This window comes from Fusarium verticillioides, chromosome 3 (assembly GCF_000149555.1).
Source record: "Fusarium verticillioides 7600 chromosome 3, whole genome shotgun sequence".
In the NCBI taxonomy this organism is placed as follows: domain Eukaryota; kingdom Fungi; phylum Ascomycota; class Sordariomycetes; order Hypocreales; family Nectriaceae; genus Fusarium; species Fusarium verticillioides.
Genome location: NC_031677.1, coordinates 1,766,329 through 1,791,284, shown reverse-complemented (window position 1 = coordinate 1,791,284; position 24,956 = coordinate 1,766,329). Strand labels below are relative to the sequence as shown.

Here is a 24,956-nt window from a genome sequence, read left to right as displayed (position 1 = left end):
CCAATAAGAGGCACCTGGAAAGGCACAGGCACAGGCACCCTCAGCCATCATGTACAAACAGTCAGTCAGGTACTGGGTACCAACTTGACCTTACTCGGATAATATGGTTTCGGGTTCCAGCTAGCGGATAATAGGTAATTATTCATTCTCGCCAAATGGTATATAAATACCTTTAGCAACGTCTGCAAATATCACATCTCACAGATACAACACAGTACCGGTGGTGAATATTCAAATCGAGCGTTGCGCGTCAAGTGTGTACGTGTGAAGCTGAAACGACCTACAAAATTTAGACTCTGTAACCGAAATTCGGCAACCTAAAACAGCCCGTTTCCACAGATATTACCAAGTAGGTATGGACATAAACCTAGGTACGTAGATAAGGTACGCTAGCACTTATATCCATACAACAACAACCTGTGGACATCATCGTCTACATCAATCAAATTCACTTGATCCAACGCTGAGGCCCTTCTACCCCGCTATATCTGTTCTGTTGGACACCTCCTCGACCCAGGGGTTGTTTCTTCTTACACATTTCCATTTTCATCCCACAATGAGGTCAGACCTCATAGTCCTGATCTCAGAGTCATGAGCTGGCCACTCTCAGGCAGAGAAACACAGCAAAAGTCCCATAGTGACCTGGAAGTGCCTGGCGCCTTGCAAGGCGCCAGGCATCGGGAGTCTAGATACGCCCAAAAGCCATGGAGCAACCAGGAACGAAAGAGCTCTGTTCAGGGCTGCAACCATGATATGAAACTAGATGTCTGTAATACGTATTGCATTTTCTGACAACAGATAAGCCGAGTCTCTAGGGACGATTTGGCTACTAACTTTAAAGGCAGCCTCTTCATTTATATTCACTACTGGGATTTACATGCAGCAACTAATATGTCACTCGCAACAACAAACTTTGCGATACATACACTAGAGGCCCTTGACGCCAACATCGCTCCATCAAAGTTAACTGCCTCTCTTGGAATTCATATGGAATCGTAACCTGGCCACTGGCTCCATCATTCCGGGATCATAGGCAGATCCTGGATGACCGGCAACAGTGGCGCTCTTAGCCTTGGTACAGAGTGGAGGGCTCGGGCTTTTTCCAAATTCCAAGTACCTGTACAAGGCTTGGGTTCTGCCGTCTCTGCTCAAAAGTTGATTTTCAGTCGAGTCCCGTTCTTTGAATGGTGCATTATCGATATTAGAGGGTAACAGACGGGATGCTGTTTTCGAAGGCGCAACGCCCTTCACGAGATAGCGCCACCTTATTTTGACACCTCTGCCTTGAAAGTCGATGCCATTCGTATTACATGGGGTGTGGCATATGCCAGCCGCTTACCTGTCGAAAGTGCAGATGGATCGGTTATAGAGTCGACGAGATGAGGCCTCATGGATCCCTCTCGTGAGTTTGATGAAATTGCGTATTTCCAGCGTCGTATATTCTCTTATATGAATTCAAAGACAAACACCAAACACCCACTCAGAAGATTTGACGTCGTCAGCTTCAGCCGCCACGTTGCCAAATGTGGATTGTATCTTGCTTGGTTTGACAGATAACCCATGTCATGATCTCCCTGTCAGTTAGAACCTGGCAACCCATTGCCAAGAGTGTCGGCCTACATGAAACGTAGTGCAGAGGATCAAATTCGTCTCATGCGTTGCCCATGTTATCATTATTCATCATCTCAGCCTTACAATGATACCCTGGTTGAATCAACATTCTTGCATTGTATCATGTAAACAGGTAACATCTTGTCATGCTTTCTCACAATTTTCGGTAAGCCCAAGTGTCTGAAGCCATGTTGCTGTATCGAGACGTGCGACCTTGGGCAGAACATATGATGGTCAGGCCGAATCACATGTTGAAAAGCTTGGTGTATACGCTGACCACAAGCTTCAACGATTGGATAACCCAACCAAGTGATGCCATGTTTCACGGTCATTTTTCACCGTTTGCCAATTATTTCATGATTGTACTTGATCAGCTAGCAAATTACACTTTTCTTCTTTTTCTAGGGCGTAGCCACTACCTAGGTATGTCTTCATTTCAATTCTGGACTCCGACCAAACGGCTGGCTGTTGGCCCGATCGACATCTACCAGGCATGAGTTAACAAATTCCGCAATCTCTTTGTTGAATCTCTCTGATTCCTCGTAAAATAGCCAATGTCCAGAATCAAACACCGATGACCTTGCTAGTCCTGGCCTTGACTTCTCTACGCGTCTCACGCTCTCGAGCATTCCTTCGAGTGGAAAGCAGCTTGATCGTCGACCGGCCATAACCAACACCGGAACCGTGATTGTTTCAATGGCTTCCCGGTGGTCGTAGCGAGTATGGTCTGCCAGTAGTCGTGCTAGCCATGTTTGATCGCATTTCGCACTGATGTTCGTAAAGAAGGCTTCATCTTTGGCTTGTTGCTCAGCCGAAATCCCCTCCTCCTCCTTTGGGGCATATCGATATCCTAAGCAGCCTATTGCAAGGTCGAGATGCGCCTTCTGAGAGTTATTGATCCAGCTGTATTGTGCGGCAAGCATGGTCTTCTCGTCGTAACATCCGGTATGCGCCTTGCTCTCGTCCCATCCATCAAACACTGAACGGTCTTGCAGAGGTGCCTGATCAACAAATACAAACCCCGCAAAGTCATTGCAACCAAAGAGTTCCACGTAAGTCCAGAGTACAGCGGCGCCAATCGAACATCCAACAGGCACAATACTGACAGATGCTGCCTTGTGAATATGAGCAACAAGGCCTGAAAGATCAGCGGCCAACCGCGCGACATGATAACCACCACGAGTTTGGCTGGAGTCCCCATGTCCTCGCATGTCTGGGGCAACAACCCAGAGTGATTTGCTCAGGGACGTAAAGTTGCGGATGAAGTAATCGCTAGAGCCACTGAAGCCGTGCATGAGCAGGACACATTTCTCGGGTGCAACTCCTGCAACTTCCTTCAGTGGTAAGGAAGACTGGAAGGCGATTTTGCATCCATCGTTGGCGGTGAAATATTCTTTGTGCATGATTTTGGCCGATACGATGGTCGCCTCTGGGTACTAGGGTTGTCTATCTGGTGACTCGCGGTTGATGATGAGAGGGGGTTATACCCATAGGTAGGATGCTTTTGTGGAGTTTTCCACGCCTTCCTGAATTAAAGACAGTCCCAGCTGGGCCAACATTGTATCTCTAAATAAGTCGCATAAACTGTTATCCCACCATATATCAAATTAGAGATATGATATAGGTAAGCACTTAGAAGATATTACCGAATTCTAGATAGAATGTGACCCATTTATATTCATTTGACCAAGTGTGTTTATGTTGGGGCTCTTAGAACGCACTCATACACTAAATAGCTTGCAAGGCTTGGTACCGTGCATTTGTCTTTTGGAAAGACCTTCAGGTACATTTAACTGTTCTCTATTTTCAAACAATTCTTTCAACATGGCCACCCCATTATTAGAACAAGATATTTGTCAGATTATCTACTACTCTGTAGAGACCTAGATAATGCTAGGTGGTCAAGGGTAGGTAGATGAGGTCCGTAAAGTTTCTTACCGTGACCACTAGGTAGGTGGCCAGGCAACGCTTACGTAACAGCCCACATAGAAAATTCTCTCCGTGTCAACCTCAGCGAATTCGTTCAACTTACTTCATCCTTTGACAATATGTCCCAAGACTCGACAGGCCAAAAAGGTACAGAACTCTCTGTCGATGCTCACGTGAAGTATGTCCAGAGCTTGGATACAAGAAAGGATGAGCTCGACTACTGGCTTACCGAGCATCTGCGACTCAATGGCTTGTATTGGGGATTAAACGCACTCTTCCTCCTGGGACGGCCAGAGGCTCTCCCTCGACAGGATGTCATCGATTTCACTCTCTCCTGCCAGCATGAAAATGGCGGGTTCGGTGCGGCACCTGGCCATGATGCTCACATGCTATCCACAGTAAGTGCTGTGCAGATTCTCGCCATGACGGATGCTCTCGACCAACTGGAAACAAAAGGCAAAGGCAAGAACCAGGTTGGCAAGTGTAGGTATTTTGCAAGGTCCACAGTGCCTCCTATGCACACACTGACCACCAACAGTCATCGCGGGACTGCAGAATCAAGAGACCGGCACATTTGCCGGGGATGAATGGGGCGAGGAGGATACCCGGTTCTTGTACGGTGCATTCAATGCCCTGTCCTTGCTCGGTCTTATGTCCCTTGTCAACGTCGACAAGGCTGTTGCACACATTATCGCTTGTGCCAACTTTGACGGTGGCTATGGAACAGGGCCTGGTGCGGAGTCGCATTCGGGTCAGATCTTTACTTGCGTTGCCGCCCTCGCAATAGTTGGTCGGCTTGATCTCGTGGACAAAGAGAAGCTCGGCCGATGGTTGAGCGAGAGACAAGTTCCCTGTGGTGGCCTTAACGGTCGACCCGAAAAAGACGAGGATGTGTGCTACAGCTGGTGGGTATTGAGCAGTCTCGCCATGATCGAGCGCACGCATTGGATTGACCGCGATGCACTTATCGCTTTCATTCTCAAATGTCAAGATACCGAAACTGGTGGTATCTCTGATCGACCTGGTAATATGGTCGATGTTTGGCATACCCAGTTCGGCTTGTGTGGTCTTAGTCTTCTGGGCTATCCAGGTCTCGAGGCAGTCGATCCAGTATATTGCATGCCCAAGGCGATAACAAAGAGACTTCTCGGCTGATCCTCTATACGTCTATGAGCCCGTCTTTCCCTCATACATCTTACCCAATGGTGTCAGCCACCACCCTCTGACCATTCATAGCACATGCTTACGACGTTGTTCAGTGATAGCATGTGAATATGGTTGAGGGAAGAGGAACTGTTGGTTTTTTCAGGGGCATCGCTTGACTCCGTGGTGTTCGTCCCGTGAAGTCCTTCAAACATTGATCGGTACTGAGCTTGTCAAGACATGTGCTCATATCACAGAATCAGGATAGATATGGATGGCCCCATATCTTTGAACCTGGTCATGTTGGACCAACTCTGTATTGCCCTTACTTTAATTAATACACCAAAGTACTAATCTTTCAATGTCAATACAAAATTTCCTGCCAATGATGATACAATCGCCTCGCCTCGGTCACCCTCGGGCTCTCCTCGTGCTGCAAATGTTTGCTCCTTGGTCACGACTATCACACGTATCCTAGGTTCCATTGTTATCACATACTTCCCTGGCATTTCTCAATACTAAGTACCTACTAAGTGTATGAAGAGCAGTGCTTGGCAGCCTCCTCCGGCATAAGATGCTACTGGCCTCCTGTTCCTTGCGCCGCGCAGCTGGAATCCGCGCATGCCCTTCATGCCTCATAATGTTTCCTGAGGCTCACAGGGCTTTCGGAGCACCTACTGACACGCTCCTTCCCCCCTGAAAGTCAGACCTGGCTAGGTAGCCCCTCTTCAATTACCCCTCATCTCCTTCCCCAGACTTCTGGCCCTCTACTAGCTTAGGTACCTAGTACATTAAGGTTGAGGTGGTTGGTTAGGTACTTACCTTACGACTTGGGATGTATCAAAATCATCTGAATCACCTGCATCTCCTCTTCCTTTGATATTCCATTGTCTTCAACTATACCAACCTGCCCACCTGAGTGCCTAGTAGGTACCTTACCTACCAAGGTCGATCTGGTAGATACCTTTTCCTAGTCACGTCTCTGAGTACACTTCCGAAGTGTCTTTCAATCCTTACTTGTCGTCTCCGACTGTTCTGGTATTTTCGCATATCTGGCATCGTTGTTTGAGGAACCTTGTTCTTCACAATATTGTCCCGACAACCCCTCTCAAGATACGGTGAGTTTCGAATGCTTATTTTCTCCCTTTGTACATACCTACTTAGGTACAGCTTGAATAACAAAAGAGCTGGGAAGACGAGAGCCCTAGATGGTGGCTTTCCTTGACTGCGAACAAGAAGATCTCGGCCCTGAAACCAGGAACGACCGTGCTAATTACTTCTACTACAGTATTAAGACTGCCTACCTACTTACCTAGAGAAACCCGGTTCTTTCTCAAGCGCCATCCCTTTTGACTAGTCTGAAGCAATACCAAGCAGGAAGCGGACTTTGATCTAGACACAATAAGGAGCAAGGTCTAAGAGGTATGGGAAGCTTCTGCACCCTTTCCGCAGACTACCACTCTTCACAGTATCGAGATATTCATCTTTCGCGCGAGTTCTCCTAGAATCGTTACTGTCCAAGTATGCCATTCGAGGCAAACAGGGCAGGTGACTTCTGATCTCGTGGCAGACAGCACTTTCCAAGTTCGAAGACGTTGCAACTTCCTCTTAACCTGCGTCTCAGAAAGTCTCCAGATTGAGCCTTCCTTCCTTTCCACTCTGCCATCGGCCGGCTGTTATCCATGTGAAGCAACAAGGAGTCGATCCTGCATCGTCAGTTCAAAAGTTCAGCCTCTACTGCTGTAAGCCGCAATCATGGCTCGAAGCAGGAAGTCCACAAAGCCACCACTGGTAAGCAACTTCCCTTCGTATTCTCATTAGCTACTTGTCTTCCCTTCTTCTCGATCACAGACTTTGCCTTATCTTCACTTACACAAGACCTGCTCTTTTCGACCCGAAACTTGATTCCATCTCCATTTCGACTCATTGCACTCACTATTGCCCTCGTTTTGACCTGTCTGTCAGCCCTTTCCCATTCGTTCTCAGACAAGGAGGATAACGATCCACAACCCGTTTTACACGCCATTGATAGCTCCCTTGGTACCGTAGCCCAAACAATTTGCTGAAAATCCGCCCTGAGTGGTTACTGAAAAAAGAGGGGTTACTGACCATTACGTTGTGGTTTAGGTCATGGCTACTACAGCGTTACCAGGAGACAATGCAGCCAGCTCTATCAGTCGACATATCCCACTATTTTGTTCCGTGTGCCCTGAGACTCCTCGTTTTTCGGACGTCTCTCATCTTCTTACTCATATCGCTTCGAAAGGACACCTTCATCACGAAACCCAAACGAAGCTCAAGGCTCATCAAGATATCACCGCCGCGGTCAAACTTCAACGTTACGAGGAGTAGTACTCCCAAAATGGCATCGAGGCACTGTTGGTCGATAGAATGAGAGCAAAGCAGTTGAAGGAAGAGGCTCGTAGCCGGCGCAATCAAGGAACCAATTTTGCCTCTGCCAAGGTAGTGATATCCTCCCCTAGTGGTTGTTCGTTTTTCTAACAGCCGAAAGCAAAACAAGCGGAAGATTAAACAGGAGACATCAATGAGCCCTGCGATTAAGCTCGAAGGAGACGAAATTCTCGACGAATTCCCGATCTTCCCGGGCTTTTTTGACCATGAACCAGATCAAGATGTCCAAGAAGAATTCTCTCTGGGAGCCGACTCAATGTCGCTGAAGGGCCAAGTGTGGCCAGGAATGGGGAAAATGGATCTTGCCGACGACGAGATGAGGCGGACTCGGAACCAAAAGAAGCCGAAGTCCGTAATCGACAGAATGAAGAGGGCTTCGGAGCGTATCGAACCTACCCAAGTCATCATGACATCTGAACTAGAAGTTGAAAGGACGAAGGACGTGTATGATGATGCTTCCTCTCCTGCTCCTGGCCAGGAAGAATCAGTATGTACCACGAGAGAAAGTCCCTTCCAAATGCTAACATTGCCAGACACCACCACGAAAAGCTCCAAAAACGAAGCGCAAAAAGGCCACACCTCTTGCTGAAATCTCGGCCAACGCTCCCAAGCAACGCCGTAGTACTGCTCGTGGCCCAAAACCTGGCACGGGAAAGAACGCAAACCCTACAAAGAAAAAAACCCGAGAGAAAGAACCCAAGACATATCCCCCACCAGAAAAATCGCAAGATATCCACGATGTTTTTAGTGATGAAAAGGACCGGCCAGGTGGGTATTGTGCGAACTGAAAAAGAGAGAAATCGCTAATACGAAACAAAAGCTTCCATCAGTGAACCTCCACTTCCTGCTACTCGGAATGGTAGAAGGTGAGGTTTTGTGCCGCTTCTGTACGAAAAAACTGACACCGAAACTAGATTCGACCTTCGCACGAAGCACGGGGCTCGAAGCATTGACAACTTTCTTCATTCAAATCTTGTTTCTCCCACGCCACATCCAAGAGATCTAGCACCACGACAACTTCTAGGCCGAGAAACATCTACGGCACTTCGACCTGAGTCGTTCCCTCCGGGTAAGTTTGAGGAGCATCTGAGCCATCATTATTCACAACGGGATTCTGGATTTGGACTTACACACAAACAGGCACATTCGGTCATGTAGAAGCTTCGTATGCTTTGAAAGACGCTACCATCTATAATTCTTCGTCACGCCTTCCATTCGTCCCTCCAAATTTTGACCAGTATCGAGGACTTGGCCCAGATCAGTTTCGATTGGCCGCAGACTATGGATTCCAACTGAAACATGAAGACTACACGGGATCAATCACAGGAGATGTAACACAAGGGACAAACAACAGTCCTTTCATGGGAGTGCCCGGAACTAACCCTCTTTTTTCTCATGAAAGGCCATTCTTGAATCCTTACAGCCAAGCTACACCGAATGCAACATTCTCCCCATTGTCATTTACTTCTATCAACCGACAGCAAGACCACTTACACGATGACGGAGGAATGAAAACACCGCAGGCACAAATTTGTGAGCCGAATGAGAACAACGATGGCCTTGGAGAGGGGCAAGAGCTAAACATGAATGCACCCTGGAACCTGAATGGTACAGAAAATGACCTGGACTTCTCCCACGGCCTTGCAGTGGACGACTCACAAATGTGACTGACAAGATGAGCACCGAGGAAGGCAAGATATGTGTCTTGTCGACCTACAGGCACAAACGAAAATCACAAGGTCCACATACATCAATGGAGCTCGTCAGTCTTCCAGACCATGGCGAGTCACGATAGATCGTTGCTCTGAACCATCATGACAGCCACAGAGGTAGGCATTTGGCTGACAGCTATCATCTTTCTGACTAAAAGAAAGTTCTAACCCTTATAGATGATATAAAAATGCTGTACATATTACATACAACCCCTTACGCCTCTTTTTACCGACTCGCGTTTTTGACATTCTATTTTTATTTTTGAACTTTCAACAAAATGGTACTGGGTGGGGACACAATTAGGAGTTTCGATTAACTTGGGACAATATTTAGCGGCACTCAGACGATCAGTATGGGGGATCTGGGGCCTTAAGGAGGCATATAAAATGGTGTCATGCGAAAAGAATAACTAGGAGGACTTTGGAGTCCGGGGGAGACGGACATATCATTTGACATTGGAGTTACAGGGTTTCAAGACAGAAGACATTGTAAGCATCTTATGGGAGACCAGTCATTCTGACATTGGGTTTATATTTCTTCTATCGAGACCCGCAAATAGTACGTATAAAGTTGTGATGTTATCTACAATTGTTCAATGCCAGATACCAGCTGGTCAAGTTGGTCCGGCCCGTTATGTATCACGTCCGACAAGGCACGGCAAATACCCCTGAAGCGACGAATCTTCATTTCTTGCTCCATTTGCCCCGACTTCAGGGCAGCAACATCAATGACTTTCTTGGGAATACGAGCGAGCCTCGCAACGTTCAGGCCATAAGATCGATGAGCAACACCTTCACCAACTTCGTACAAGAACGTGACTTGTTCCTCGCCATCCTCTCCCTTCTCTGCCTTGAATTTCATGTGAACGTTTTTGACACCATCTAGACCTTCAGCTACCCGCGCTAGGCTTTGATAGTGCGTGATGAAGAGTGTTAGACAGCGGGTTTCAGTGACGACATGCTGCAGCACAGCCTGAGCGATGGCGGCGCCATCGTGAGTACTGGTACCGCGGCCTAGCTCGTCGAGAATAACCAGACTTCGGGGGCCGGCCGATCGAAGGATGCGGGCTGTTTCAGAGACTTCAACCATGAATGTAGATTCACCAGCGAAGAGGTTGTCGCGAGCCCCCGTCCGTGTATGAATAGCATCACAGAGGGTGAGAGACAAGGCATCGGCTGGGACATAGGAGCCCACTTGAGAAAGGAGAACTATAAGGGCAAGGGCGCGGACAAAAGAAGATTTACCGCCCATGTTGGGGCCAGTTATGAGGTGAGCCAAAGGTGAAGGATGCATGAGGCTGGTAGAGAAGGGTATGTAACCGCCGTCAAGAGTATGCTCAGCAATAGCATGACGGCCGTTGGTAATAGAGATGGTTGGGTCGGCGGTTGATGGGAGGAAAGAGGGGCGAGAGTAGCCTGGCTGAGCAGCAACTTTAGAGAGTGAGAGAATGCAATCGAGGGTCGCCAGAGCAGATACGGCATCGCGAAGAGGCTGGTAGTCTGCAGAAATGGAGGCGAGCAGATCTGTGAAGGCCTTGTCACAGGCGGCAGCTAGGGCCTCGCGGTGTTGGTCGCGTTCCGTGATGAGGCGAAGTACCTCGGGTGTGTGAAAGCGTGAGACTTTCTTCGTTCCAGAAATCTTGGCCCAAGAAGCAGGGACGTTTTTGATATCTGTGTTGGGTACCTCAATAAGATATTCGATGCCAGCAACAGTGACATATTCGACAGTCTTCTTCTTGATCTTCTCAGCGGCAACAGCACGGTGGCCATCTAGCTCGTGCTCAACATGAGCGATACCAAGTTGGTGATCTTGCATATCCTCTGTTTGAAATTCATCACGGAAAAAGCCATATTTGTCATCCTTCCGGGCTGCGACAAGGTTAATGCGCTCGAGATAGGACACAACTGTATCAAGAATTTGCGGAAGTGCACAGACAGCATCATTTAGGAGACAGGAAGAGAAGGGGGCATCAGAAGGACTCTTGACGGTTGAGTAATAGCTCGCAACCCTTTGGAGGGCCTGAAGCACTGAGAGGAGTTCTGGGCGTGTACATTTACCGTAATAAATGCGGATAAGACTGCGTTCAAGATCAGTTTTGGTGTTGGCCAAAAGTGACTCGAGCTGGGATACAGGAACGGTTGATTGCTTCTCAAGAAGCTCCTCTACGGCGTCGAGACGGGCCTCGAGAAGTTGTTGATCGAGCAGGGGACGTCCTACCCATTTTCGGAGTAGGCGATGTCCTGGGCGCGTGAGTGTCTTGTCGAGCGCCCAGAACAGGCTGCCATTTTCGGAGTGATCTGTAAAATTGCGGTACACTTCGAGGCTTTCGAGGGTTGTGCCATTGATTAGCATATGTGAGCGTGTGCTGAAGCTCTGAAAGTACTTTGTAAGATCAAAGATGTCCTCGAGACCGTATTCTTGGAGATGATTGATCATAGCCGAGAGGCAGATGGTGACAGACTCAGGAAGTTTCAAGACTTTGTCAAGAAGGGCGGCGGCAGTTTCGTCTTGGGCATTATCTTTGAGCTTGTCCGCGTAGAATTTAGTGACGTGGGAGTACGCCTCAGCCGCCATAGTCTTACTTTTGGGAACGCGCTCGACTCGACTCCGGTCACCAAAAACATTCGTGCTGGTGCCCGATAAGTGCTGTACGAGTTTATCCGTACCCTTGGTTAAATCCCCTACGATCAAGAACTCGCAAGGGGAGATGTGCAAGAGCCTCGTTTCGATCTCACTCCGCATGAAACTGTCCTCGAAGTTATCGTATATGATGTCTCCGGTTGCTGGCTGTACGGCAATGATGCCAACATCAACTTTCTCATCAGTGCCCCATCCCTTGGCCTTTGATTCCGTTATACATAATAGATAACCGCCTGAGGGGGCTCCCGAACCACCGCTCTGGTCGAGCTCACCATTCTCATCGATATAGGTACCTTTTGTGTAGAGATTGGTGAGCTTGCGGACGAATGGGGTATTGCGGTTGTCTCCAGCCTTCTTCAATGCTGCAGTCTCGATTTGACGAACGACACCGACTTTGTGTCCGGCAGCTACCAGGCGCTTTGCGTGTACCGGAAGACGGTGCACCGGGATACTCGCCGAGGCAAAGCGATCCAAATGGGCCTCTGATGGATCTTTATAGGTTAGAATTTTGCGCTCAGGGCTGCAGGAATGATAACTTACGCTCATCATAGCGCATCTTGCCTGGAATGCAGACAATACTCAGCTCCTTGGCTGCTATGCGAGCATCCTCGCCAAGGAATCGAAACTTGTAACCCACTTCCATGATGAGGATCGTGTCCATGTGTTTTCTCTTGATGTCAAGGAACTGGATCTCCATAGGGGTGAGTTTGCCTGTCTTGGAACCCTTCTTCTTCGTCTTTGCAGGGGCTGGAGCATCATCCTCATCAGCGCCGGCATCTTCATCTTCACCCGCCGGCACAGTATCTTGGAGATTGCGGCGCCATGCGAGTGCATCTGGGTGGCCGAGTTTCTTGACGAATCTTTTATGTAGCTCCTGGTGTTGTCGCCTCTCTTCCGCATCTTCATCGTCGGTCTGGATCGGTTCCGTGCTCCTGTCACCATCTTGGGTGGTCGGTGCACTGGAGCCGTCGTATCGGTATCTTTCTGTCCGTGTCCCTATAGTCCCTTGATCGCCAGCTTTCGATCTGGAGAAGAATGTGCTTGAGTCTTCATTGGCGGGAGTGTCGTCAACTCTAGCTCTTTTCAGAGTCTTTCCGGGCTTCTCGTTCTCCTTTCCTGCATCATCTAAAGCTCGTTTTCGCGAGGGCGACTCGTTATCTTTACTGGATGACTGTGGCTGCGACTGCGACTGCGACTTGACTGCTTGTGCTCGGCTTTGCTTCTCAAAGACTGCTGCTAAGCCATTGACGGTCTTTGGTGTGAAGAAGGAAGTCAGTGACTGTTGTTTCTTCTCGCTCGATTTCGGAGTGGGAGCCATGTTGGAGATTAGGAGTTTGTGGGTGTTGTAAATGGCATTAGCTATAGGGGGTGTTCACATTTGATACCCTTAATCTACCCTGTGAATTAGGTGGTGACGTTGGAGAAAACGCGTCTCAGAAGTTGAGACGCGTTGAGTGGCTAAATGACCCACATTTCTTCCTACCTAGGTAGGCGCTTGGGGCTGATAGGCATACCTCGAGATATCATACCTTACCTGTACTCCCAACCTTAGCAAGTGCTTAGGTATTGAGTGTTGGCTTTGATCTGAACTTTGCTTGACCGAAACATGTTAATGAGGCAGAGAGAGAACGCCCATTTTGAACTTGGCCCTGATTCAGCAGAGGCAGCAACTTACTGGAGCAATTTAATCACGAGACCCATGCTAAGTACTTCCCAGCAAACTCCTTATAATACCTACCTACGCCCACGAGGTGTAGGAAGCACTATGGACATGAATGTATAGGCCATTGAGAAGTAATCACTTATATACTCCGTACAGTATCAATGATCAGCCGAACCCCGGCAATGAGAGCATAGGCCACCAGTTGGTCAGAGTCTACTCCGTACTGACGTTGACATGCACCTTATGAAAGTCATGATGTCTATCAAATATTTGACTTGGTTATTAGGGGAGAAAAGAAAACACAGAACCTCGATCTTAGATGACAAAAAGACTTAGGTAATATAGTCTGAGCTTAGGATAATTTTTGATAAGTTTATTTTGGCGCCCTATATTTCAGGTTTGCTGTTTTCTTGCCCCCCAAGGGTTGTTCATGTTTGGAGCTCCAATGACTCGACTTACCTTCGCGCCAGTCGTTTGCTTCGGTTTGTGCTAAGGGTGCTAGTTATCACAGAAGGGAGGGACCTCACCAAAACTCACTATCTCGTCATGACATAATTCTTTAATGTGCCGCCTGAAATTCAACACGGTTGGTCACATGCATTTCTTGGCTTCGAGGTTGGGCGCTTGCTTCGAGGCTATGTTGCTACCCATGATGAGCTCCAGAGTTCTCATGATCCTTGAATTTACCCCAAATGCCCCACCGTCTCGTTATTCTTTGGCCCCCAAACCCTGCAAGGCTGTTCCCGAGGTCCCGCTTTTGATGGCTTCCAAGCTTTAGCTCGAGCTCTCGGGCGCTTACGGCTTGTTCAAGGGAACCAATCAGAGCTTGTCATCATTCATGGTGTCTTTGAAACATTAGTAGGTTGTGAGTTTGGGATTATCTGAGCTCGATATTCATATTGTGAGAGTGACGAATTTCATGCCCCTGAAGCTGTTACCGCCGGACAAGAAAGATGTGTCTTATTAGATTAACTCGGGCGGTTACATCCATTATGCCCGGGGGAATAGTGCATACCTTTCGTCCATGATGGGAATACTCTAAGGTAATAAGACACGAGCTTTCCATACCTACCACGACTTCATAGGTACCTAGGCAGGCAGGCAGGTAGGTACTCACTGTTTGTAGAATCCAGGGCAACGGCCTACGTTTCAACCATACCTTAGGTACCTTACCTTACCAAGGTACTATACCTTAGCTTGAGTACTAGGAAACCCCTGTACTTATAAGCTCCCTCTAGTTACCTACGGTTGAAGGCCACACCACGCCACCTTACTTCGTTTTAACGAGGTGCCTCCCAACAGATGTATTGCTATTGGAAGCTCCCCATAATCTGTATGATCCAGCAGGCCACGGCGCTTGAGAAGAACAGACCCTCTTCCCCTCTTGATTGTCCTTTCCCCCTTTTCTCTTACAATTTTTTTTTTCTTCATTGATGCGCTTTTGTTCTTTACAAAGAATCTTGTTTATCGCTTTTCCACTCTTCTGAGACCAGCAACAGAGTTTTGTACCTGACGCGGCCGTTTCTGCGACCTACTTTCCTGGACCCCTCAATCAGGTACGAACAAGCACAACCAACGCCACGGGAGATAGAAGGCACTAACGACAAATCTAGGTACCTACATACTTTACCTGTACGTACGCACAAGCCCACGTCACTTCAGCCGATACAGCCCAAACGGTCGAACCCCGCTCAGCCAACAACTCAAACAAGATAAACCTAGACGGCACATCACCCAAGAGTTTTGTTGACCTCCTCTCAAGTTTGTACTTGTTGATCAAGAACAGGCCAGCTACCGCGGCCTCCTTTGTGCCTCGTCATCTGCGTCATCAAGCTCAAACAGGACGTTCTGTTGCTCGCCCACTTACCCCGCCAAGCTTGGGCAACTCCCATATCGCATATCGCATACTGTCGCACATTTCGCTTCCGTATCTTCCGTCGCTTATTAGATCCTCCGTCGTATATCAAGATGGAGCGCAGTCGTGGTGTTCCAGATGAGGAGATGTTTCTCAGCAAGCCTGCCCCTGAAGACTGCGATAGCCCTACCGTTGAACCTTTGCGCATATTCAAGCCTCAGAGCCCCCAACCCGCAAAAGATGGCAGATCATCTGCTTTCCGATATCCTGCGCCTCCTTCGTCCACATCTCCCGCCTCTAAGCACTCTTTTCCTTTACCTCCTGGTGCTTCCAGCTCTGCGGCTCCCTTGCCGTTCCCGGACGACGACGACGTTCGCAAACCAACTCCTGCGAAGCCCTTCGGCTCTGCATACAACGACACCAGCCCTCGACTAGAAACTAGCCCACTAGGAAAGAAACCTGGTCTCGCTGAGCGAAGAGGAGCTGCTCCAAAACCTATCAGCTCTCCCACAAGTCCTGACGCCGACACCGATCTTTTCCAACGTCCGCTGGCCGATAGCCACCGCCCTGGCTCCTCCAACAACAATTATCCCAGCTATCAAAAAACGTACTATCCGCCGCCTGGTGCTGCATCCGGCTCATCAAGCAATGCACCGGCCCAGCATGCCGCTGTCCAGCAACTCAAGATGCACGACCAAGGAGTAAATCGCTTTGCTTCAACTGCCTCGACTTCAACGACCCGGGCAAGCCGTGGCTCGCCCCCTCCTCCCGAAACCCCGATTGTCGAGCCAGGACAGGCGCCAGCTGATGCTATTGAGGCCCGTTATGCCGCCGCTGGTATCTCTGGAACTGCTACCCTTAATAGCCTGGGCGCCCCCAGTGCGGCCGCTTCCCAGAGACTCGCGCAGTATGGAAACCAGCCTCCTCCTCAACGACCATGGACACCGACCGAGACCCCAGACCAAGCACCATCTGGTCCTCCGACTGTGTACCAGGGCATGAATGCTATCTCGAGTCCGGCACAATCACATCAATCGTTTAGTCCTCCCCCACAACCCGAACAGCAACAACAACAAAAGCCACAGCCACAGCCACAAGGGCAAGGACAGGGCCAGGCGCAAGTCAGTGTGTTGGAGCAAGACTTCCAACGTATGAACACCAACTCGCCCCCTCCTGCATACTCGAGTCTCAACCCTGGTGGAAACTCGTCCTATCCTAACGAGAAGCAACGGCCCCAGCAAGCCGGCTCAAGTTCTGCCGGTACTCAACCCAACCAGCAGGCGACTGCATCGACAGCGCCAACGAAGGCCGCCGCAGTAGCTGCAGCCTCAACTGTTGCTGGTGGACTTGCTTCACCTGCTCTTCAGCACCCAGGCCATCCTGCGTTTGCCAACGACCCTCACCCTGCGTTTGCGAATGAACCGCACCCTGAGCAGAATGGGCAACCGTCTCAACAGCAAGTCGTTGCCCCTGCCCAAACCTTTGAACCCCAAAACCCTGCCTCACCTCCACCTTTGCCTGAGGGATGGATCGCCCATTTGGATCAGAATTCCGGGCAATACTATTATATCCATCTGGCATCTCAAGCTACACAGTGGGAGTTCCCAAAGGGACCAAACCCTATATCTCACGAACAAGCTCCTCTCTCGCCGACCGCTTCGACTTATGGAAACCCTTTGGCATCGCCGATGTTTGGCAAGCAAGCCATGGCCTCCCCGATGTTCCCACCGCATACCCCTGGTTATGCTGAGAGCATCATGAGTGTGGCGGCTTCAGCAACACCCACAGCCGCCGGATTCACCGGTCCTCCACCGAGCGCGGGGGTTGATATGTACAGGATTCAACCGACGAATGGCGTTTATTTTGGCCCCTACCTGCGATATGTTAACATGGATATCGAGAAGGGCCTTTGGCTGGGTAGTATTCTGATTGTAACAGATGCTCCTCAACCACCCACAATCCATATTCACCTGAGCCACGACCTGGCACCCAATCCACGACAAGCTGAGCCTCGCCCAATTTTCACACACCAGAGATGGAAGTTTTATAAATATGATCTGGAACTGCCCATGTCCGAGGCTGGTACTGAGCGTTGGACATACGCAGTTACCTCCCACCTTGGCTGCACACGCTATGAATTCGTCGTGGCTGGGCGTCAAGAGACTAGCTGGCGCTTTATTGCCCACTCCGGCAACGATTTCGCTGCAGGCACTTCACAGAACGAGCGAGCTAAGCTTGGCGGGGTTGGATTCATGTGGAAGGACGTCCTGCAGAAGAATGTCGATTGTGGTGGCTTTCATGTTCAGTTAGGGTTGGGAGACCAGATCTACGGTGATCGTTTGTGGAAAGAAGTCCCTCTCCTCAAGCAGTGGCTTGCCATGAGTGGACGTGACAACAAGAAGAATGTCCAGTGGACAGCGCGACATGAAGAGGATGTCGCACACGCATACTTCCACTACTACACCAGCCACTTTGATCAACCGTTCCTTCGTGAGGCGTTTGCGCAAATTCCCCATGTTCTGCAGATTGATGACCACGATATGTAAGTGCACTGCTATCATTCAGGTTGTTACATGTACTGACCCGTATAGTTTTGATGGATATGGCTCATACCCAGACTATATGCAATCTTCACCCATGTTCAAGAACATTGGAAGAATTGCGACAGAGATGTACCTGTTGTTTCAGCACCATACCACTGTCGAGATGCTACGGAACGTCAGCACCGATCACGACATATTCACCATCACTGGGACTGGTTGGCATTTCGTGAAGTACCTCGGACCGGCTGTGGTGGTTGTTGGTCCTGACTGTCGATCCGAGCGCACCCAAGCCCAAGTAATGGCAGGCCCGACGTACCAAGGGATTTTCCCTAAAGTCGCTACACTCCCCCCAAGCGTGCAGCATTGTATCTGGATGATCTCGGTACCACTTGTGTATCCACGCCTGGACACTGTGGAGAGCCTTGCCAACACTATGGCTGCGGGCAAAAAGGCAGTCAACACAACCTACAACATCCTGGGTAAGGTCACGAGCTCGGTTGCAGGCGTAGTCGGCGGCAAAGATGTGGTTGCACAAGGCTTCTCGCAGGTGAAGAAGGCCGTCGGAAAAACTGGTCTCATGGGTAATGTCTTGAACCAGTTTGGCGAGCTTGACATTCAAGAAGTGCTCAAGGATATGTGGACTCACGACACCAAGGACCTAGAGAGAACCTACCTGATCCGAACTCTACAAGGCATTTCACAACAGAAGGGAATTAGAATGACCTTCCTCTCTGGAGGCAAGTCGACTATCACATATCAGTTTTTGGGGTTCTCAGGCTAACATTTCCGCAGACGTCAATGCCTCAGGAGCTGGGTTGGTTCATGACCCCACGCACCCAGGTGATCACAAGACCATGTACCAGATCATCTCATCCCCTATCGTGGCGGCACCTCAAAGCAACTATGTGCTCAAGATGCTGCACAACCAAAAGACGCTTTACGTACCTCAAAATGGCAAGAAGTCAACGCACGAGGTGTCAGACACAAAAGAAGATATGATGGAGATCTTCCATTCTGATGCCAGTGGTGCCGCAAGAGAGCTCAAAAAGCTCATGGGTCGTCGAAACTACGTCGCCTTTGTTTCATACGACCAGGACGCAGCGGCAGCAGTGCCCCAGACACCGTTCAGCCCTAACCCCAGCCTGAACGGTTCGCAACAGGGCCTGTCCAAGGTGAGCCTGGCCGTCGACTTTGTTGTTCAGGGTGACGGAGCGTTCACGGCACCAACGAAATATGGTCCTGTTATCATCCCTCATTTGGAATATGGACGATGATTCAGTAGGTGGTAGTTGGATTCTTTGGTAAGGGTACTGATTGGATTTCGCCATTTATATTGCACATATAGCGTTTCTACGATACTACGAAGACATATATATACCTTGTTTATTTTTAGTTTGTCAAGCTTAGCAGCATTATACGGGTACGAGACGGATCGACTTTATACACATTTGGCAAAATATTCATGAAAACATTGCATGTTTCTTGGTCTCGTTTCTATTGTGTATATATGCTTTTGAATCTCATTCCAACGCCCAAATATGTATTTAGAGATCGAAGAGTTCCTTGAGGATACGCATGGTGTCCTCAGGTCCGGTGACGGAGTGGCCAGTTGTCCTAGAGTCGGTGTAAATCTCATAGTCGTTGCCGCCCTCGAATGTCTTGTCGCCAAAGAAGTGGATGGTCTTGTAGGCGATACCGTCAGGCTTCTTGGCCTCGTTCTCAAGGTGCTGGAGGCAGTAGGTCTTATCCCACCCGGTGGGGAACACATCGAAGGAAATCTGGCCACCAATGGAGAAGCTTTTCAGAGAATGTCAGAGATCAGAGCGTGCCATGGGGAATTAGGGATCGTAACGTACGTGAGGCCGAGGTGGCCGAATCGCTCCTTGAGAATAGCGACAAACTTCTCCCGGACCTTTGCGTCCTTGTCGAACGCCTCAAAGTCGTTTCGCTCCTGAGTGCTGGCATTACGACCGACGGGGCTAATGTTGATCATTCCATTGCGGAATTCAATGAAGGTGCCGCGCTTGACGGGGATATCGAGATCAGCAACGTAGTGGAGGACGAAGTTGGCAAGCTCCTTGTACTGCTCCTCGCCAATGAACTTGATAAAGGAGTTGGACTCGAGGGGTTCGCCGAGCTTGAAGGCAGTCAAGCCGTTCTCGGAGAAGCAAAAGTCGAAGAGGGCGGTGACGGGCTGTCCGGCGGGCTTGCCCAACTGCTCCTGTTGCTTGGCGAAGTCCGAGCCACCAACATATCCGATAGCACACTTTGAGCGAAGTTTCTGAAGGATGTCGAGGATCTCGGGCGAGGCGTCCTGTATGGGTTAGAGACTTGGGGGGGGTATTCAAAACAGGGTGTTTGAGCGTACCAGGCGCGCGGGTGTGAGCGTGCCGTCAACATCGAAGAGGCAGATGGTGTCCTTGAGAGGACGCTCCTGGAGAGGAGTGTACGAGGGAGGGGATGCGAGAGCCATTGCGAATGTTGTTGTCGTTGTTTGTAAAAGAGAGAATGGAGACTGTAGGATACAGGAACAAGGTGAGATAGATAGTAGGGAGTTCCTTGGTGTTGAAGAGGGGACTCGATACTACCTAAACAAATGGATGGGAGAAGGTGGGGCAGGGATGGGGAGCTATGTAGATTAGTAGTAGGTAGTTACTTTACAGAGCATGTACGATGAACTTGAATGCGGGGCAGACTTAACGACGAACTGTTAACTTCCACCTCAGGCAATACAGGTATTGGCTCCAAGTTACTGCTCTTGGCGGTTCAACAAAAGCTTGCCTGTAATATAACCTTGGCAGAGCCGTTGAAAAAACTAGTCTACAGGCACAAGGAGAGGAATTGCTGTCCACTGGTTTCTCAAAGACCTTCTCTGGCTCCTATCCCTTGGGCCACGTTTACCGCTAAAGATCCAGGGGTTGTGGATTCACTGTTGGTTGACTTTGGAATCACCCATTGGATTAAAGGCAACACTTTCCAAGGGCCATGATAACTGGATGTTTCAAGGATGGTTCGAACTATCACCGAACTTTTGCGAAGTAACAGCATCAAAATTAACATTGGCTACCTTGGTAGGTATTACATCTTGTTTTGAATGCTCTGGACTGACAATTCGTTGCTGCTCTAGGTACCTTATGGAGTCTTCCTCTGCTTGCTACCCTCTACCTAATAGCCCCTCGAACATTACCCCTCCACCAAAAGATCTTCACGACCTCCACTAGCGCAAGAAACTTTTTAGTGGGCCACCTGTTCCGCCCTGTCTCACCGCTAAATAGCTCGCAGCAACCAGTGGACCCCGCCTCTCAGTCGAGGTGAGCTCGGTGAACGAGTGAACAAGGATTAAAGTCGGCATGGATGAATGGTTATCAATTACCTGATGGATATCCCTATATACACTTGGATCAGGCAGCATCTCTCGAATCAGCTCTCGTTCGGTTACAAAATAAAAAAAAATAAAAAATAAAAAAAAATGGCAAAGCCATGTTATTGCTTGGTCTAAACAGTCACTCAAAGAATGTATGAATAAGACAAAAACGCCTTTGTAAGCCCAACCGAGTTCATGGCAGGCTATGCCATTTCACCCCAAGCTCCAGTAAGCTCGACGATCACGTTTACGATTGTGCTCACTGCCCAGAGAGTGATCAGTCCCCATCCAATCTTGCGACTCAAGATCCATTTGTTCATGGGCACAACAATAAGCAAGCCCACCAGTGTGACAAGCAGTGTGATAGCTGAGATCATCAGCGTCCCTCCAACTTGAATGCGGTAAGGCTTGTACTTGATGGGATGGCTGGGGTTCTTGCGATGCTTCTTGTTTGCCTTCTGGATTGTCATCATGGCACCGCCGATACCAATGCCCAGAAGGATGTTCAGCATAGGGCCACCAAAGCAAGCAGATCTAGATGCCATATTAGCCCGAGTGCTCCAAGGAAGCCCTCCTGTACTTACAAAGCCATCACGGGATACCCAAGCCGTGCTACTGTAATATCAGCGACTAGATCCCCCACACTGTTGCCAGCAGCAAATATGGTGAGACCCAGTAGCGCTTCCGAGATATTCAAAATTACTCCAACCGTCTTGAGAACCCCCACAACCTCGCCTGCGATGGTTGAGATCCAAGCAATACTAATAATGAATCCCATGAAGCAAAGCATGTAATGATAACGAGGGGGTCTATCCTCTGACGTGAAAACGACCAAGACACCGAGAAGAATGAGAGATGCCAGGAGTGTGTATAACACCATACGGATCAAAGCTTTATGAGGGCTCTCCCAGTCCTCCAAGGTATTGGCCCAAAACACAAGGACAGCAAACTGGGGACCAGTAAATAGTTGTAGCGCCACGAGCCATCGGTTCCAGCCTGTGCAGTCATTCTTGACACTGCTGGAGGAATGGAAATCTGAAGCTGGCTTTGCCACTATGGCCGGTGGACCCAGAGAGAACTGCGAGGCGGCCAGGGTCTCTCCATCTGCAGCATGTGCTGTAGATGGTGTCGTCGCAAGGCCAACGTGACTGTTGCCACGGCTTGTGATGGTGTGTCTACGATAACGCTCCCATTCCGACTCTCCTTCTGGCTCAATCGCCGAGTGCTCGATTGATATGGGCGGAGCCATGTGCCCAACACCTTGATGATCGTGATGGTAATGATCGGTGTGGTCGTTGAGTGCTTCGAGGATAGATGATTCGCCGTCTGTTGTTTCTGAGTCTACGACGGGCAAAGTCACCACCAAAAGAAAGATACTTGGCACAGAGATGGCACTGACAAACTTGTCCCATGCCGTCTTCTCTTTCCAGCCTTGCAATGTAGGGAACAAAGTTGCCCACAAGACATGGGGAGCTGGTAGCACGGCATAAGGCCACCATCTAACAGGACGTGACGGGGCATCGACTGTCAGTTGCAAGTCGGCAAAGGGTGTCTCACGGCTTGCTGGACCCGGTGCTACGGTATTGGGTGATACTCCTCCTGGCGAGACGAACTCAATTGGGTCATTCTGGTAATTGGGCGTAAGCAGTGCTGGCGAGTCACTGTACATAGGGAAAGGCGTGTTGGGCGAGGAGCGGTCGCTGTAACTGCTACGTCGGCTGGAAGGTATTTGCAGACGAAGCTCGGGAGTCAGCAGCTGTCCTTTCTGGTCTTCTGGAGACGCATCGTGGGTGGTCCCACTAGGACCGACAGGAGGCGCTGCCAAGTTTCCTCCTACAGTGTAGGATGGGCTGGGGCTTGATGCCCTCGTTCCACTGGCTGTTGAGCCAGGAACGGACAACGTCGGTTCAGATCCGTTGCGGCGCGGAATGTGTAGGTCTGGGTGAGCAGGCACACCAACTGGGACGTCTCCAGAAGAGAGTGCTCTGTTCCTTATGGGTGCGTGCTCACCAGTAGTGGGGTCAAACTGGCCATCAGACCGAGCTGATTCCGCGATTGTTGCGGTGGTCTGCCTACGCCTGTGCACATGATAATCCGAGTAGCTTCTTCCTGGGATTGTCGACAGCTGTAAATTACCCTCGCGCTGTAACTGCGCCAAAGCAGACCGAAATTCCAGTGCACCTACAAGACTAGGTCGGATGGGCGTCATTGTGTTTCGTCGAACTCCACGACCTCGCAGAACTCGCATGCTGCTGGCAACCTCGGCTGCAACCATGCGATCATGGTCTTCACTAGACGTGTCGCTTCCAGCTCGCTGAGGCGTACCGTCAACCTCGATTCTGGGTCCGGCTTCAAGGAGCGAGATATCAGGCGGCGTAGCGTGCGCAGTGCTAGGGCCCGAGCCAGCATCATCTGGGTCGTCTCTATATGGCTCGCCGGCCAACTCGTCCCCCGAGTGACCTAGGGCTGCATACACATGGCTGCGCGCTTCGCCTTCTCTGCGTTGTCTAGCTTTGCGTCTCGTGGAGTACCAGTGCCATGTTACAACAGTAACGACATACACTCCATAGTAGCCTATCATCACCCAACACTCCCACAAGTGAAGGTGGCCATCAGCTAGGAAGATCATGGTGAAGACGACCGCAAGAATGAAGAAGCAAATATCGCGTGTGTATGACTTCCGATCAACACGAAACTCCCTCACCAATGCCATAGAACCAGCAACGACACCTGTGATAAAGCTTGCCGCGCCGATCAGCTCTCCAACGGCCATGCTGGCGCTGTTGGAGCCCATGGCTGCAAAGGTGCTGAACACATCGGGAGACCCATTGCCAAAGGCGAGGAATGTGACGCCTGCCAAACTCTCGCTCAGACCAAGAACTGTCGCTATCGTGCTTAGGTTGACACTGAAGAAATCGCTTGCAGCGATGCCGATGGTGGTGAAGAGGAGGCCCAGCCAAAGCACGAGAGCTGTGAATGCGACGGGTCTTGCATTACCGAAAGAGCAATAATACAGTTCAATATAGTGTATAAGCCCAGCATCATCATCGTTGCAGTATTTGCGCACAAAGGCGCATTTGTCTACAGCGTCGTGGATTTGATTGCACTCGGGTGTTTCGACCATAGAGGAACTGCGCTTGAAGAGCAGATCGGGATCTGCCGCGCGATTGGAAACGGACTGCGCGAAGGTTGTATGCGACAAAAATGAATACGCAGTCAGGACTGATAGAAGGAGGACCGTAGTATAGAAAGGGCGAGACTGTAAGCGGCTGCCTCTGGGGAAACGTTTGGGGGTCGCATTGGGACGTTTGGTAGTCTCGCTGATGGGGCAGAGAAGCCTACGGGGGGTGGTATTCGTCATGTTGGAACCGGTATCGTCATGTCATGAAGAAGCTTCTCTGGGTGCCATTATGACATTGAAAGAGAAAGAAAGAAAGAAAGAAAGAAAGAAAGAAAAACAAGGAACAAGGACGGGTCTTATGAAGCTTAAGAATATAAATTGAGATACAATTCAGGAATGGGAGTAGGAAAGATGCAGAGGAAATGTTTGGAGAACAAGAATTGGATTCAGTGCTAGATGAGGTAAGGTAAGGTTTAAAGGTTAGGTTAACAAGTGTCCGTGGTATGGATCTTGACGTTACATGCTCCCAAGTCCGTGGCATGCCCCATTCCCACGTTAACTTAACCGAGGGGGGAATCGTGGATCGGTGATCGAGAATCTTAATATCCCCCATTATGCATCGACTTTCCCTTTTGAAGCATGCAGAAATCCAGTTTCCAGCATTTTAGCGTCTCTTTGCGACGGGTTTGTTACAACCTAGTTTGGTGATGGTGACGAAGATGAAGGGAGGCCGCCTGTTGTTCAGAGATACCTACCTAAGACCTACCTTAAGTAGGTACTTAACCTTAGTTACCTTACTACTTTAACCTACCTCAGGTACTGTACGGAGTAGACACTACAGATTGCTTACCACAGTTAGTGTATGAGTGAGGTGTGGCTAAGGTACCTTATTAGCTTCGAGATTGGCAGGGACCAACAAGACACAGCTGATCCAGTTCAGAGCTCCCAGTGACAGACTGACC

The 24,956-nt window shown here is 49.6% G+C and overlaps 8 protein-coding genes across 9 annotated transcripts; 4 read left to right on the top strand and 4 right to left on the bottom strand.

The window, feature by feature from the left end:
• Positions 1 to 1,946: 1,946 nt before the first annotated feature.
• FVEG_08059 (hypothetical protein) lies at positions 1,947 to 3,210 on the bottom strand. Its single transcript, XM_018896858.1, has one exon. It carries the CDS (start codon positions 3,012 to 3,014, stop codon positions 2,043 to 2,045), a length of 972 nt encoding a protein of 323 aa, XP_018754388.1. The 5' UTR covers positions 3,015 to 3,210; the 3' UTR covers positions 1,947 to 2,042.
• A 427-nt stretch (positions 3,211 to 3,637) lies between these two features.
• Positions 3,638 to 5,197, top strand: FVEG_08058 (geranylgeranyl transferase type-2 subunit beta). Its single transcript, XM_018896857.1, has 2 exons — positions 3,638 to 4,023; positions 4,079 to 5,197. Exons 1-2 carry the CDS (start codon positions 3,660 to 3,662, stop codon positions 4,693 to 4,695), a joined length of 981 nt encoding a protein of 326 aa, XP_018754387.1. The 5' UTR covers positions 3,638 to 3,659; the 3' UTR covers positions 4,696 to 5,197.
• Positions 5,198 to 6,438: 1,241 nt separating this feature from the next.
• On the top strand, positions 6,439 to 7,035 carry FVEG_16240 (hypothetical protein; the record flags this gene model as incomplete). The annotated part of the gene is made up of 2 exons (XM_018905478.1): positions 6,439 to 6,474; positions 6,811 to 7,035. 2 exons carry the CDS (start codon positions 6,439 to 6,441, stop codon positions 7,033 to 7,035), a joined length of 261 nt encoding a protein of 86 aa, XP_018754386.1.
• Positions 7,036 to 7,074: 39 nt separating this feature from the next.
• Positions 7,075 to 8,762, top strand: FVEG_08057 (hypothetical protein; the record flags this gene model as incomplete). Its single annotated transcript, XM_018896856.1, has 6 exons — positions 7,075 to 7,146; positions 7,196 to 7,582; positions 7,629 to 7,863; positions 7,916 to 7,961; positions 8,010 to 8,164; positions 8,236 to 8,762. The coding sequence occupies 6 exons, from the start codon at positions 7,075 to 7,077 to the stop codon at positions 8,760 to 8,762; spliced, it is 1,422 nt and encodes a 473-aa protein (XP_018754385.1).
• Positions 8,763 to 9,285: 523 nt separating this feature from the next.
• Positions 9,286 to 12,858, bottom strand: FVEG_08056 (DNA mismatch repair protein MSH3). The gene is made up of 2 exons (XM_018896855.1): positions 11,989 to 12,858; positions 9,286 to 11,939 (listed from the first exon to the last, which is right to left on the bottom strand). The coding sequence occupies exons 1-2, from the start codon at positions 12,764 to 12,766 to the stop codon at positions 9,391 to 9,393; spliced, it is 3,327 nt and encodes a 1,108-aa protein (XP_018754384.1). The 5' UTR covers positions 12,767 to 12,858; the 3' UTR covers positions 9,286 to 9,390.
• Positions 12,859 to 14,384: 1,526 nt separating this feature from the next.
• FVEG_08055 (hypothetical protein) lies at positions 14,385 to 19,604 on the top strand. The gene is made up of 4 exons (XM_018896854.1): positions 14,385 to 14,667; positions 14,725 to 17,508; positions 17,558 to 18,246; positions 18,302 to 19,604. Exons 2-4 carry the CDS (start codon positions 15,080 to 15,082, stop codon positions 18,781 to 18,783), a joined length of 3,600 nt encoding a protein of 1,199 aa, XP_018754383.1. The 5' UTR covers positions 14,385 to 14,667; positions 14,725 to 15,079; the 3' UTR covers positions 18,784 to 19,604.
• FVEG_08054 (phosphomannomutase) lies at positions 18,957 to 20,201 on the bottom strand. Of its 2 annotated transcripts, XM_018896852.1 has the most exons (3): positions 19,878 to 20,201; positions 19,366 to 19,823; positions 18,957 to 19,306 (listed from the first exon to the last, which is right to left on the bottom strand). In XM_018896852.1, exons 1-3 carry the CDS (start codon positions 19,980 to 19,982, stop codon positions 19,054 to 19,056), a joined length of 816 nt encoding a protein of 271 aa, XP_018754381.1. In that variant the 5' UTR covers positions 19,983 to 20,201; the 3' UTR covers positions 18,957 to 19,053. The 2 variants fall into 2 exon arrangements, with proteins under 2 accessions (XP_018754381.1, XP_018754382.1); XM_018896853.1 differs by lacking the exon at positions 18,957 to 19,306 and having other exon boundaries at positions 19,307 to 19,823; positions 19,878 to 20,120.
• Positions 20,202 to 20,555: 354 nt separating this feature from the next.
• Positions 20,556 to 24,720, bottom strand: FVEG_08053 (hypothetical protein). The gene is made up of 2 exons (XM_018896851.1): positions 21,458 to 24,720; positions 20,556 to 21,407 (listed from the first exon to the last, which is right to left on the bottom strand). Exons 1-2 carry the CDS (start codon positions 24,232 to 24,234, stop codon positions 21,077 to 21,079), a joined length of 3,108 nt encoding a protein of 1,035 aa, XP_018754380.1. The 5' UTR covers positions 24,235 to 24,720; the 3' UTR covers positions 20,556 to 21,076.
• Positions 24,721 to 24,956: the final 236 nt, after the last annotated feature.